The sequence below is a fragment of the Marmota marmota genome, unplaced genomic scaffold, assembly GCF_001458135.2.
Source record: "Marmota marmota marmota unplaced genomic scaffold, marMar, whole genome shotgun sequence".
NCBI classification, from domain to species: Eukaryota; Metazoa; Chordata; class Mammalia; order Rodentia; family Sciuridae; genus Marmota; species Marmota marmota.
This window is the reverse complement of record NW_026000093.1, coordinates 34,778,578-34,793,431: the sequence shown is the minus strand read 5'-3', so window position 1 is coordinate 34,793,431 and position 14,854 is coordinate 34,778,578. Positions and strand designations below refer to the sequence as shown.

The 14,854-nt window shown below is 35.8% G+C and overlaps 1 protein-coding gene across 1 annotated transcript in view; it reads left to right on the top strand.

Moving 5' to 3' along the window:
- Nucleotides 1–14,854, top strand: part of Cngb3 (cyclic nucleotide gated channel subunit beta 3) — a 150,179-nt gene that overhangs the window by 101,641 nt on the left and 33,684 nt on the right. The window contains exon 14 of the mRNA XM_015485764.2: nucleotides 13,575–13,658. Within this exon, the coding sequence (XP_015341250.1) occupies nucleotides 13,575–13,658 (84 nt within the window). The remainder of the gene's footprint in view (nucleotides 1–13,574; nucleotides 13,659–14,854) is intronic.

Sequence of the window (14,854 nt, the reverse complement as noted above, 5' to 3'; positions counted from 1 at the left end):
ATATATATATATATATATATATATATATATTTTAAATTTCAGAAAAAGAGAATGCAAAATAATATATTACATGAGGAGGTGATAATGCCATGAACAAATTAAACAGGTTAAGGAAGATGAAGGTGGTACTACTCAGGAAAGGCTTCTGGGATGAAATGCTTTTGAGCATTTGAATAGAGGACTGAAGGAGGCAAAGGAGTGACATATGCAGATATGGAGAGGAGAGAAAGGGCCGGGGCAGGGGAATAGCACAGGAGAATGGACAAGAGGAACTCTAAGCTAGGAACAAGGCAAGGAGGCCAGAAGGGCCAAAGCCAAGTTAGGATGATGGAAAGCAAGAGAAGCCTGAGAGAAGTACTAAATGGGAGGATGTGGAAGGGGTCAAGTTCATGGAGGGCCTGGGAGCTGCATTGTAGATTTTGGATAGACTGTACTCTGACTTGTCAAGGCACTGAGGATCTTGAGCAGAAAATAATATGACACTAGTTTCAAAAGGACAATTTTCCTGCTGGGTGGGGACCTCAAGAAGCAGGTGTGGAAGACAAAGAGATCAAATGGAGTCATTGTAACTACCCACAGAAGAGATGACAGTGATGGGACCCTGGGTAGTAGACTCATCACTGAGAAGGGGCCGAATATTAGTTGTGTTCCAAAGAGCCTGCAGTTCTTGCTGTTTGATGGTATAAACACAGTTAGAAACAAGAAAGGACCCAGGGGGACTCCAAGGATGTAGGCCTGAGGAACAGGAAGAACAAAGATATTACTTTCAAAATAGGAAATTTTAGAGTAAGAATAGGCTGAAGTGAGTAGAAAACAACCTTGTTAGGGCTTGAATAATGGTGTCCTTTCCAAAATTTCTGTTGAAATTCGATCCCCAAAGCAACGGTCTTCCGTATGTCATATGGCCTTAGGGTGGTGGTGAAGTCTTAAGGAGTGTGCCTTAAGCGATTACCACCCTTATAAAAAGGCTCAAGGTTAAACCAGGCAAGGCAGTGCAGACCTGTAATCCCAGCCGTTTGGGAGGCTGAGGCAAGAGGATCGTGAGTTCAAAGCCAGCTTTTGCAACTTATCAAGGCTCTAGCAACTCAAGGAGACCCTGCCTCTAAATAGGAGGCCAGGCATGGTGGCACAAACCTGTAATCCCAGCAGCTCAAATGCCTGAGGCAGGAAAAACATGAGTTCAAAAAATAAAATACACAATAGGGCTGGGAATGCCCCTGAATTCAATCTCGGGTACCTCCACACCCACAAAAAAAAATGGCTGGGGATGTGACTTAGTGGTTAAGTGCACCTGGTTTCAATCCTTGGCAAAAAAAAAAAAAAAAAAAAAAAACCTCAAGGTTAAAGGAATGCTTTTCTTTCATATGAGTGTACCACATTCTCCCCTCCAGAACACATAGTGACAAATTCCACCATGGAAGAGAGAGCAGCCTTCAGCAGACAACAAGCCTGCTGACACCTTGACATTGGACTTCTCAGCTGTCAGAACTAAGACAAACAAAGTTCTATTATTTATTAACTATACAGTATATGGTATTTTGTTATAGCAACACAAACAGACTAAGATAGACTTGTTCATTTGAGGTGACTGTTAAGAGTTCCAGATGGAAATTTCAGGTGGGCTGTTTGATTTATTATTCTGAGTTCATGAGAGAAGTCCAAACTGGAACAATAAATTTAGACCTATCAGCATTTTGATGTATTTCAAGCTATGGTACTCAATGTGATCACTTAAAATGTGAATGTAGACAGAAAAGAAAATGTAATCTACACAAAAGCATATGCCTTGAAAATACATAATCACTATCATACCACTGGAGACAAAACAAAGAAAAAACTATACAACAGAATGGTTAAGCAGAGTTACTCCCAAAGTTAGGTTAACAGATGACTCTGTAGGATACCAGAATTAGGTCAATATCCTAGGACTCTTGTTCATCAAATCCTCGTCTAAATTTCCATCAAAATGTTCATGAAGATATAAAAGGTGTGATATTCAAATTGGCAGATGACACAAAGTAGAAAGGAGTAGTTTAAAAAGTGATAATTACAAAATTGAAATCAACTGAATACTTAACACTATGAGCAAAGCCAACAATATTAAACTGCAACAGCAAAAAAGTAAAATTCTAAACTTAGGTCCAAATTAAAATATTACAAATGCGAAAAAAAAGAAGCAATAGTTTTATAACAATTCATTTCAGACCTAGGAGTTTTACTTGACTTCAAATTCCATGAGTCAACAGAGTTACGTATGAGATTATCTGACATTTTGACATCATATTGGTTTTCCTGATTATTTCAACTACATCAGCACTAACATCACATTGCAAACAACCAATTTTAAGAAGGATGCAGATGAATTTAAGTCTCTTTGGCTAAGGGTATGAGTAGAGGTTGAGTTTTGGGCCACAGAATCATGAAAGAATGACCTTATAAAATTATTCTTCCATAGCAAAAATCAGATCAATGATTGTTTCTAATGGGGAGTAGAAATGGGGACATTGATTAGAAAGAAGTATGACAGAAATTTTGGGGTGAGGGAGTATTGTTTCTTTCTAGTTAAAGTATACAAGTATATGCCTTTGTCAAAATTGATCCAACTGTCCCTTTAGAGCTGTATATTTCACCATATGTAAATTATACTTCCATTTTTAAGGAAGAAGAATGGCCTCCAAAGATATTTTCTAGACGCTGAAGAAGCTGTGGGAGAAAATCCATTCGAGGACAGCAGAAGTTCTATATACTTAAGTTTTTTTACAAAAATGAGACTTTCTCTGTAATGTTTAGCAAACTAGTACCCAGCTATATACTCCTTTTTTCTTTTTTACTTCCATATTTATTTTTTATTGGGGGAATGGGTAACCAGGGATTGAACTCAGGGACACTCAACCACTGAGTCACATCCCCAGCCGTATTCTATATTTTATTTAGAGACAGGGTCTCACTGAGTTGCTTAGTGCCTTGCTTTTGCTGAGCCTGGCTTTGAACTTGTGTTCCTCCTGCCTCAGCCTCTAGAGCTGCTGGGATTACAGGGGTGCGCCACAGCGCCCAGTTTCTCCCATATTTCTATTGGTGCATTACAGTTGGACATAACAGTAGGATATGATGTTACATATTTGCACATGCACTCAATATAGAAATGATTTGGCCAGTATCACTCCCCAGTATTTCTCCTTTCCTCCTCTCCTCTCTCTCCCTGGTCCCTTTCCTCTACTGATCTTCCTTGGATTTTCATGTGATCCCCTTACCACCTTTCTTTTCCTTTTCCTCTCTAGCTTCCACATATGAGAGAAAACATACAACTCTTGGCCTTCTAATGTAAACTCCTAAAGTGCAGACACCTAAAGTGGAGTAAAACTTCCTGGGAAAACCAAGTTTGGTTCTGTCTCTGTATCTGCTACACAGTGCAATTTCTGACACAGAGCAGTGACTTACTAAAGGCCTTAGAGAGGCAGAGAGTGCAGGAGGGAGACAGGATGCACTGGTACCAATTCTTGAAGATTATGGAAAGTAATTTCCAGTTTCTGAGGGGAGCTCTCCCACAATGGATGCTCCATGAAAAGTAGAAGCATCATGAAAGAGTTTTCTGGTCTTCTTTCAGGTAGCCTATGATAAGGATTCTACATTGGTTATTAAGTCCCTGTAGATAAATGATTTTCACACTGTAGTTTGTCATCTGTTGGGGGTTAATGAATCCAATTAATGGGTCACAACCAGCGTATAAAATGGAAGAGAAAATATCAGAATGCATCATGCTAAGAAAGGGTAGGTATTTCTAGGTTCAATGAAATTGTATGTCTTTTGGGTTTTTTGTTTTGTTTTGTTTTGGTTTTTTTTTAGATATCTTTTTTTAATACTAGGTATTGACTCCAGGAACTTGCACGTGCTAGGCACTCTACCGCTGAGTCACATCCCTGTCCCTTTTTATTTTTTATCTTGAGACAAGGTCTCGTTAAATTGCCTAGCCTGACCTCAAACTTCCTGCCTCAGCTTTCTGAGTAGCTGAAATGATAAGTGTTCACCACCATACCCAGCAAGATTGTGTTACTGTGCATAGTGGTCAAAAATGTATGAACACCACTAGATTAAATTGATAGTGTTTTAAAATGTAAGATTTAAAACCTTAATGTCTCTAAAATCTCAAAACCTTAATGTCTATATCAATTGAGAGTGATAACATTTTGTTTTTTTCCTAAAGAGGAAAAATAAGACTTTAAAAACTAATAATTTTTATAGGATTTTCTCCAATTTGGGAAGTTACCAATTTTTCTAATAGTTTCTCCTTTGCATTTACATATGTATTTGAAAATCCATCAAATAACTGCCTCTGATTGAGAAAAAAAATGGTTAAATGTTCATATCTTGCTAACATTGCATATAAACTTAAATTCTTTCATGGCATTTCCATTAAAGACGAAAGCACCCATTTCCATTTATATTTCTGCTCAAAGGAAGAAATTGGTTTGGTTTTGTTTTTTTCCTAAAGTCAAGTGAAGTAGGAAATAAGTAGGAATCTTTCCAAACATAGTTTCATGGCATTTTTTACAAATTGGCTATTTTTTAAGAAGGAAATAGGTTGAATAGTGATCCCATACCCTGTGTCTCAATACCCTTGCATTGCTTCTGAAGCAGTCCACTGCATTCACTGAGAGCTGCCTTTGTACCCAGGGAGCCAAGTGTACAAACGAGGGAACATTAGAAATGTGAGTACAGAGGACACTTAGAAACCTATGGAATGAGAAAGTAGGGGTGTCTGGAGGCTCACACGGGTGTAAAAATATAAACCGCTTCACTAAAAGAGAAGACTTGAGGAGCTAGAGTGTGGGATGCTAACCAAAAGGGAACCTAGAAATATTAGTTGAAGCCAGGCTGTGTAACATGGGCCCAATTCCTATAGTCAAAGGAGAAAACTGACAAAATAGATTTGTTTTACAAAGAAAAAGTGGTGCTGCATTGAAGAGACCAGAATATCCAGGGATATAATGAAGGGTGACTGTCAGCCATATCTTGAATTCTCCCTGAAAAAGAATCTTCCATATCTCCAAATGGCAGGCAGGAAGAGAGAGAGACAGAGAAACCAACAGATCCAGCACCAAGATTGGAGATTGGCAGTCAGCTTTAATCCTTCTGTTCTTCAGGAGAGAGTTAACAAAAGATACTGAAAGTTTTTAAATGCATAAATATCTCTTTTAGGATGCCCGAAGAGATGTTTTAGTTTGTCTTTAGCCTTCAGCCAAAATTTTTCAGAACTTTCCTACATTTTGTAAATTTGAGAATGAATACAGATCTTGTGAAATTTGTAAGCACCAGAGAATGATACTGAGTGAAATAAACCTGCTTCAGTTTCACAAAAGACTTAAGTCTTTTGCTTTAATTTTACATTATATTTGAATTAATCCTGGTAGTGCAAATGTGCTTAGATGTTTTTCCTTTTGGTCTTGTAAAATTTTTTTTCTATATTAGTGAGTATCACAATGCCCTTTGGCAACAGTAATGTAAATGATACCAATGATACCACAGTATCATAAATTATCTTAAGGGCAATGTTCCATGAAGGTCCTCCATGTTGTCCATAATCCTTCAATTCCAACAAAACTGTCACCTTACACTTCGTATACCCAATTCCACATGCCCCGAGTACTGTCAAAGCTGTGTGGATGAAATTAAGCCAACTGTTGTTGACCCTGAAGTTTAAAATAAATACATGTGTCTTCACAAAAAGAATAATATTTGCTGCTTGTGGAGAGCATGCTGTGTACCACACTGCCTAGTTGCTTCATCACCTTCTTTCAGTTAATTCTTTCAGTTGATTCTCACCTAAACTCTTGTTATAGGCTGGATTGTGTCCTCCTCCAAACTTAAAATGTTGAAACTCTAGCCCCCTATACCTCAGAATATCACTGCATTTGGAGATATTAGGTGGGTCTTTATCCAATTTGACTGGTATCCTCATAAGAGAAGGAAATTTGGACATGCAGAGAGGCACCAAAGAAGTGTGTACAGCTGATGGATCATTTGAGGACACTGTGAGAAGGCAGCCATCTACAAACTGAGAGAATCTAGACCTGCCCACTCCTTGATCTTAGATTTTAGCCTCCAAAACTATGAGAAAATTATTTTTGTTGTTAATACACTTCTTACAAAAGCTTTGTTACCATCCCTGTTTTACAGAGAAAGCAAACAGCTTACCTGACAGAGGTCACCTACCGAGCTCTATGCAACAGCATAGAGTTAGTTTGATCTAGGTTTTCTTACACAACAGTCTGTGAATTTAACCACTGTTTGATGTTACATTTCAGTTCCCTACCATCTCTATCTAGATAACAGATAAGATAGATGTGTATATAAGTCAGCCTTCTGTTACTATGAAATTCCTGACATAGTCAACTTAGAAGGAGGAAAGGTTTATGTGGGCTCATAGGTCCAGAGGTTACAGTCCATGGTCTCTTGACCCTGTGGCTTTGGGCCTGTGGCAGCACAGTACACCATTGCCAGAACCATGTAGTAGAGAAGACCCATTCACTTCATGGTGGCCAAGAAGCAAAAAGAGAAAGAGAGAGAAAGGAAGAGCCAGGATCCCAATGTCCCCTACAAGGGCATGCCCTCAGTGACTTAACTTCCCCAATACCTCCATAGGCTGGGTACAAGCCCTTAACATGTGGAGCTTAGGGAAGAAATCCAGATCCAAACTAAAGCAATGAGGAACCAGAAGAGGCTTCACAAGAGTCAAAAGTTCAGCCTGAAGTGAGCCTTCTTTGGCCATTTTCATAGACTTATACTTGACACATCATGCAGAGATCTAAATTCACATACAGAGATCTAAATTCCTACACAACTTGCCATTCTTCCACTAAAAAATACCCTGAATCACATGTGTTCTTTCCCCTTTAATCAAGGCAGGTAGAATTAGAGTCACAAATTTTCACTAAAGCTTTGCTTCAATCAGTTGTGGTTAATTAGTAAGGTGTGCTGCTTCAACATAGGGTGATCAGAGTTTTCAAATAGCTTCAAGATGAAGAGCCACATTATAATTTTTTTTTTAATTTTTCACAAAATGGCTTCTCTTCCATGCAGATTTTATGTCATTCCAGAGGCTCAGCACAAGTATTAAACTAATAAGGAGCAATTCATTTCTATAAGATTGGGCAATTTTCCCTCCTTTCTGATGACTTATTATTCTGATTTTGATTTTTAAATATATTTTATCAAATTAAATGCTAGGGAAATCACACTTTGTCTCTGCCACTAAATTACCAGAAATGGGAGAAAATTTAATAAAAGTTCTGTTGCACCACCTCGTGGTTAAAGATTAAAATTGCATACTTTAGAAACTTGCAGGGTTGGGGGCAGGTGGCAAGCCCACTCAACAGAAGGAAACCAGGGTCCCAGATAAACCAAAATTGGAATGTTGGTACTTACCACCAGTCTGGAAGGTACAATGTGTCTATTTTGCTGCTCTGGTAAGAATGCAGACCCATCCCAAACAGCATGCCTTACTGGAACCTGTGAAACAATTTTGATTATGTGCAAATAGTACCTGGAAAAGCTCTAGCTTCTACAGTAGAAAGATGAAAAGGAAACATTTGCATGTGAGTGACAGTCTGAGCCAAGAATAGAATGGGATGGGAAAATGATTTCTATCACTCACCTTGCTGAGCAGTTATATCCTACCAAGATAATGCCATCACCCATTACTCACCAGGGCCTAAAATCAGAGCCATTACAGTGAAACTATGTACCATTTTTACCAAGTGTCATTTTTTACCATGATGGTATCAGTAATAAAAGATTATTGCTAGGCTTTTCAAAGTGTTTTGAACAGGAAGCTTATAACTTAGATGAACTTCATTCAACTACACAACCTGAGTAGTTTCTCTGTGTAAGGGACTGAGCTGAACAGTGGGGGGGACCCTCCGTTACTGAATCTATACTGTCTTTTCTCTTCAGGGCCTCCCAATATGGTGAGGAAATTCTAAATAAGCATAAGATAACAAATTTAGTTGTTTCGTGATTATTAAGTGATTCAAACATAGAAAGTGCTGCTATTAGTATAAGGTACACAGAAAGTTATGGTTGTTACTATTAGAAACTGAGAAAGAAAATATGCAGTCACAAGAGAGTTGCCACACAAGTAAAATAAAGTTCTTCATGTGACCTTACTTGATCATTCCAGGATGGATTAGATTTATCCTCAGATTTCCATCCAGTTTATGACTTCCTACTTTGTCTCTGTACTGCTCCTGGGAAAATGAAATTATTGTCAGTTCTCAAGGAAATAACTTCTGATGTCTAAAAACATTGGGTGTAGGGTTAGGTCTAATACTATTCAAAACTCAAAATTGATAATCTATGACATCGTGGTACCTGGAAAATTACTGACCACCTTAGACTCTGCTGCTCTCGACAGCTCCCAATTGGTAGCATCACTGGCATACTCAATGTCAAAGCAATTGAATTCAGAATTTCCTGCCCTAGACACATAACTCCACATTTGCTTGTTGGAGGGAAATAGAGTTTAAGATAAAACAAAGCATTCCCTTTTACAATAAACAAAGCTGAGTTGGAAAAAGCCCTGAAGACCACTGCATATACTTGAGGGTGACTTAAATTCACAGTGAGATTGCTGATAATATCTTAAGTTCTGTTTTAAAGAAAGCAAAAAATTAACCTAGAAATAGATAAATCCTATAAGACTAAAAGGGTAATCATTCCAAAAATAAGTTTTACTAATTTTACTGTTGTGTTCAGAGTTTGTCATTATTAAAGAAGAATCTCCTAGGTACAGAAACTACTATTTAACCTATAGATTATGTTTTGAATAAAAACAGGATTTCCTCCAGCTCCATTCAAATCTTTGGAATCTTTACTCAAGTATGCAACACACAGTTTTTAATTGTCCAAAATGAAATAATTTCTAACAGTATTATTCTGTACATCATCCCATATTTATTTAGTATTTTACATATCCCAAGCCCTCCTGAGACACTGTGGATGCAGCAGTGAATGATACAAACATCTTAACCTCAAGTTACTCAGGATGTAAATAAAAACTTCCTCTGACACTCTGGAAAGTCAATGGACCTCCAAGAGACTTTGATCCTTCATCTGAAAACCAGGACTGATGAGAATGCATTCCTTAATGCCAAGCACCATACAGAGGTTGCAAGAAGTAAACAGGTTAAGTTAGCAAAATAGTAAACTTATTGGAAACATCATGCAATAATGTGTTAATGTTGATATTAATACAGAAAAGAGGACATTTGCAAAATAATGACTATGCTCTGATTTTCTGCAAATCAGAAAAATTCCTAATGATTTCTATCAAAGAAATGCAGCTAAGTCAAAAGGAAAATCAAAACGAAACAAACAACAAAAAACCCACCCAACCCCAAGATATAGTTCTTTTTAATTATATACAAATGGGGCAAAGTGTATCAAGAAAATAAAGATTTTGTGGAGAAAAAAGAAAAAGATAATAGTTTTCTAACACATCATAAAATAGAAGAATATCATAATGCAAACTTCATTTCACTAAACATAAATCCAGATGAGAAGGATTTAGTCTTAAAGCACAGCTGCCCAAAGCCAGTGGCACCTTTCCATAAAGCACTAGTTAGGAGATAGAGTCACTTAATTGGTGAAACAAATTCCAAATTTTTACTACATACATTTGCTATGTTCAGTTTGCATGATTTATCCATGTTCTATCCAATTATGTTAACAAAAAAGCCATGTTTAGAATAGTTCAATGCTTTTCTCTCAGAAAATCCAAACTATGAGCTTAAAAACCATTGAGGTAAGTGCTGTGTGTGTTCCTACTGAGCAGAGCACTAATTGTGTGTTTAGTTATTTTAGGGCTTATCTCCTCAGTTGGTCTAACACTTTCCATTGATTTGGTATCATTTATTAGTCCTTTCTTCCAGTGAGCTCGTCTGAAGGACAGAAGAGGAAAAATGAAATGCGTTTCTCCATGGAGAAAGAGAAATTTTTATTTTCATTTCCATTAAAATTTTAAAGGAATAAAAATTAAATTGAAGTCTCATCAGTTCTTCCCAGATCCACTTTCCATCCTCCCTCTCCAGAGGCAGCCACTAAAATTATTTTTAAGGTTATCTTTTCAATTCTTATTTTTACAATTTTATTTTTATCTGTATAAACATAAACAGCAGGAAGTATTTTGTGTGGTAATTTTTGTGATTTTATAATATTGAATATATTACATTCAGACAACTTCATTGAGTTTCATTAGGTATATCAATATAAAGATTTGATGTATTTTAACCTCTTTACAATATTTTCATCTACAAATATTTTAGCCAGTGTACTCAAATTTTATTATTTAATCTACCTATACATTGACAATTTCTTCAATTTAGTAGACCCTCTTTATCCATAAGGGATACATTCCACGACCCCCGGTGGATGCCAAAACCCAATAATTATGCCTTTTCAATCTTATCTAAGCACCTATCATACACAGTAGCTGTAACTTTTTCGATTTGAGGTACAACAAACCAGCATGAAGGAGTTTTTTTTTTCTTATTCACAATTTCACGGATAAAAGATTTGTTCTTACCATATATCTCAGTAATCTCAGCATACAATGAATTTTGTTTCCTTAAGTTGAGAATTTTCACCTTTTCACTTAAAAGGAGTGCTTTATGGCTTCTTATTGGCATAATCAAATGGCCTATATCACTAGTCTTGCACTTTGGGGCCATTATTAACTACAATAAGTATTAACTTGAACAGAAACACTGAGACACCACAACAGTCGATCCGATAGCTGAGATGCTCCTAAAAGAATCATGGTGGGTTGCACATATAGCAGGTATATGCTGGGCAAAGGGCTGATTCATGTTCTGGGAGAGACAGAGCTGGAGAGCCAAAGATTTCATTATACTACTCAGAATGATGGGCAATTTAAAATTTATGAATTGTTTATTTCTGGAATTTTCCATTTAGTAGTTTTATCCACAAATTTTAATTACAAATAAAATCAAATATGAAAATAAATATAAGTAGGTTTTTTGAGATCTTCTATTTCTGATCATTTATAATGCACATCTGCTCTATGGGTATGAGCTATTTCCATTACAATAACGTCTCAGACATGTATAGTCATCTCTGTTAATCTGTGAGTTCTACATCTGCAGATTCAAACAAACTTGGATCAAAAATATTAAGGAAAAAAATGTGTTTCTACAAAACATTTACAGACCTTTTTAATTGTAATGATTCGCTAAACAATGCAAGAACTACTTACATAGTATTTACATTGCATTAGGTATTATGAGTAACCTAGAGGTAGTTTAAAGTACACAGAAAGATGTCTGTAAGTTATATGCAAACATTGTGCCATTTCCTATGAGGAACTGGGACATCCACAGATGGTGTCTACAAGGGATCCTTGAACCAATTACCACAGATATTGAGGGAGGGATGACTGTACATGTTTAAGAACCTGCAAGCATATTTCTAATAGATTTTCTTTAAAATGTCAAAGATGCTAACTTTCCTTAGTAGAGAAAATCTAAAAAGCAAGTTTGTGGTTTTTTTTTTCTAAGTGAGTTTTGACTGATAAGAATGCTAATTTCTGAAATAAAACAATTCTGAAATGATGACAGCATTTAAAGAAATTGGGCAAATGAGTCATTTAGAGAATTTTTACTAAAAACACCTTTTTTACTTTTTTTTTTACTAAAAACACTTTTTTGAAAAAAAAAATGTCTTTGACCTGCTTTAGCAAAAAATAATAGCTTGTAAGACATCTATTTGCTGTAGTACTGAAAATTTTAGCCAGAGCCATCAGTCTAAAGAGAAATAAATAAGAGGGATACAAATAGAAAAGGCGGGAATCAAATTATTCATCTGACAGAGGATTAATATCCAAAATACCTAAAGAACTCAAAACAGGTAACAACAAATAACAAATAATCTAATTAATGTATAGGCAAATGATCTGAACAGTTTGCAAAAGAAGAAGTGTAAATGGCCAAGAAACACATGAGGAAATGTTCAACATTTTTAGCTGTCAAGGAAATGCAAATCCAAACTTCATTAAGATTCTACCTCTCTATAGTCAGAATGGCAATTATCCCAAAACAAAAAATAAATAAATAAATGTTGGGAAGGATGTGAAGCAAAACCTTTATATTCTGTTAGTGGGAATATAAATTAGTACAGCCACTATGGAGATCAGTATGGAAGTTCCTCAAAAATTCTCAAAATAGATCTATCCTAAGATCCAGCTACTCCACTCCTGGGGGACTGAGGCAGGCAGGAAGAGGGAGGGTGAATTCAATCCAAGCCCAACATGCACGTGAGTGGAAATGTCACCGTGAAATCCATTAATTGATACAATTAATATGTTTGAACTATTATAATTTCTTTTTTTTAACAAAAGGTATTCCTCCTGGCCTTGGTCTTTTTTCCATTCTGGAGAACCAGAAGCTATCCTTTCTCAAATGAATTTTTAAAATTCTAACACCAAGTTTTTCTGACTGTTTTTCACCAATGGCTACTTGAAGATACTTCAGTCATAAATGATTAACTTTCTTTATCGGCCAAGCAACCCTGAGGTCTAAATTTCATATGGATCTAGGTCAAGTGTCTGCTACAGAAACCATTACTGAAAACCAGTGATTACTAAAGGAAGGATCAGTCAATCCACAAATTGGGGGCAGGCCCTCTGCTTCTCCTCATCCTTCTCCCACTACCTACTTTATGATTATTCCTCTACAAAATCATAATTCCCCTAAGGGGTGAGCAGGGCCAACTACAAAAGGAAAATTGCTACATGTTAGAAGTTCTGGGAGAAAAGATAAAAATATTAGGTGAAAGCAAAAGGTGCAAAGCCACTATGTAAAATGGGATTATTGAAACACTCATAAGTTTTTCTTCAGTTCATCGTATAAATTATAATTAATTTAGACCCAATACACACAGAGACATTTATTTTACAAATAAAATAAAATAAAATTTGTTTCTTATACTATTAAAGTGACTATACTCATTCACTCAGCAGATATTTCTTTCATACCAATTTATTACGAATATTTTCCCTGCCTCTAAGAAAATGATAATCAAGTTGGGGAAGAAAGACATGTAAGTTTGCAAAGTTAAATAATACCTAGCAATTGTATAAAAGATGATATTTTTTTAAAAATCTGCAAAGAGTGTGATCTATTTGAGTACTAATATACTAATAATCACAATCATTAATAGCTATCACTGATTAAGAACCATGCTAAGTTTAACTTATAAGATAAGCAATGTTTCTCTAACCATTTTACAGATTAGGAAACTGAGGGCATGAGAGATTGCAAAATAATAGGTAGTAGAGACAGAATTCTCACCCAGACCTACCTGATCAAGTTGCAAAGTCTTGTCATTATACTGTAGGTATCTTTTTTCCCAAATTTTGGGTCAAGTCCACATCCACTAGCAACTAATATTTTAGTTGCTAATACAGACAGCATCCATTACTGTTTACTTCCATTGTGTTTTTAATTCATTTGGGATATTGGCATTTTGCTGTGTCTGTAAGAATTATTTTTCTCTTTATATAGAATTGTGACAACCAGATGATTTATGACATGTTGCTAAGATTGAAATCCACTATCTATTTACCTGGTGACTTTGTCTGCAAAAAGGTGAGTGCATACTATTTTCAGATGCACAACTAATAAGCACATTTGCAGAATTCAGGCATAGGTTGTGAGCACAGTTGAGACAAAATCAGTCCAGGGTGAATTCCATAGTATAGAAGTAGTTATGATATTTGGTTTTGTAAAACAATAAGCTCCTCTTAGACTTCAAAATGAAAGAAGACAATACAGATTTCATCACATTTATTATTTAATAGAAACATCGATAATCAGAAAATGTGCTTTATATCAATGTAAATTACCAATCACCACACCCCATTAACTTTAAATATTTTAGGTGGAGGAATAAGTTACAGAAGCAATAGGTATTTCTTCCCTATGTCTTCAGCAAATCATCATTTACCTATGCTTTGCTCAGCTAGTTTAGTGGTAATCAATGCCATATTTTTTAAACTTTACTGTGTATTTGATGATTACAAAAGTAATTGATAGTCATTATTTGTAAAATAGAAAATACATAGAACACAAAGACAAAAATTCCACCACCATAATATGAAGTAATCATTATACATACATTTGGTCTATCATTCTATATTTGGTTGATAGCTAGATAGAGCTTGTTTTATGAAATCAATATTATACCATATATATGTTTTGAAACTTGCCATGTGACAGTATATCATATTAACATTTTACATATTATTATATAATCTTTTATAACCTGATTTTTTTTCTTTATGGTACTAGGGATTAAACTCAGGGGCATTTAACCACTGAGCCTCATCCCCAGCCCTATTTTGTATTTTATTTAGAGACAGGATCTCACTGAGTTGCTTAGCACCTTGCCATTGCTAAGGCTGCCTTTGAACTCATGATCCTCCTGCCTCAGCCTCCCAAACCCCTGAGATTACAAGCATGTGCCACCATGCCTGGCTTAACTGATTTTTTTTAAGCTGCAAAATATTCTGGTCTATGGATATATCATGATAAGATTCCAAATGATTGTTGTTATAAGTAATTCTAAAACAAAAATTCCCCTGGATAAATAGTTTTGCACATCTCTGATCACTAGCTTTGATCAGAGAAGGATGACCCTGGTTTTCATAACTGGAGAGGCTAACTCAAAGCTGAAATCAATAATCAAAATTAAAAAAAATAGAAGAACATAAACAATTCAAAGAAATGAAAGTGGATCCAAGATCTTAGAAGTTCAGAAACCAGTGAGGATAAGAAGCACTTAC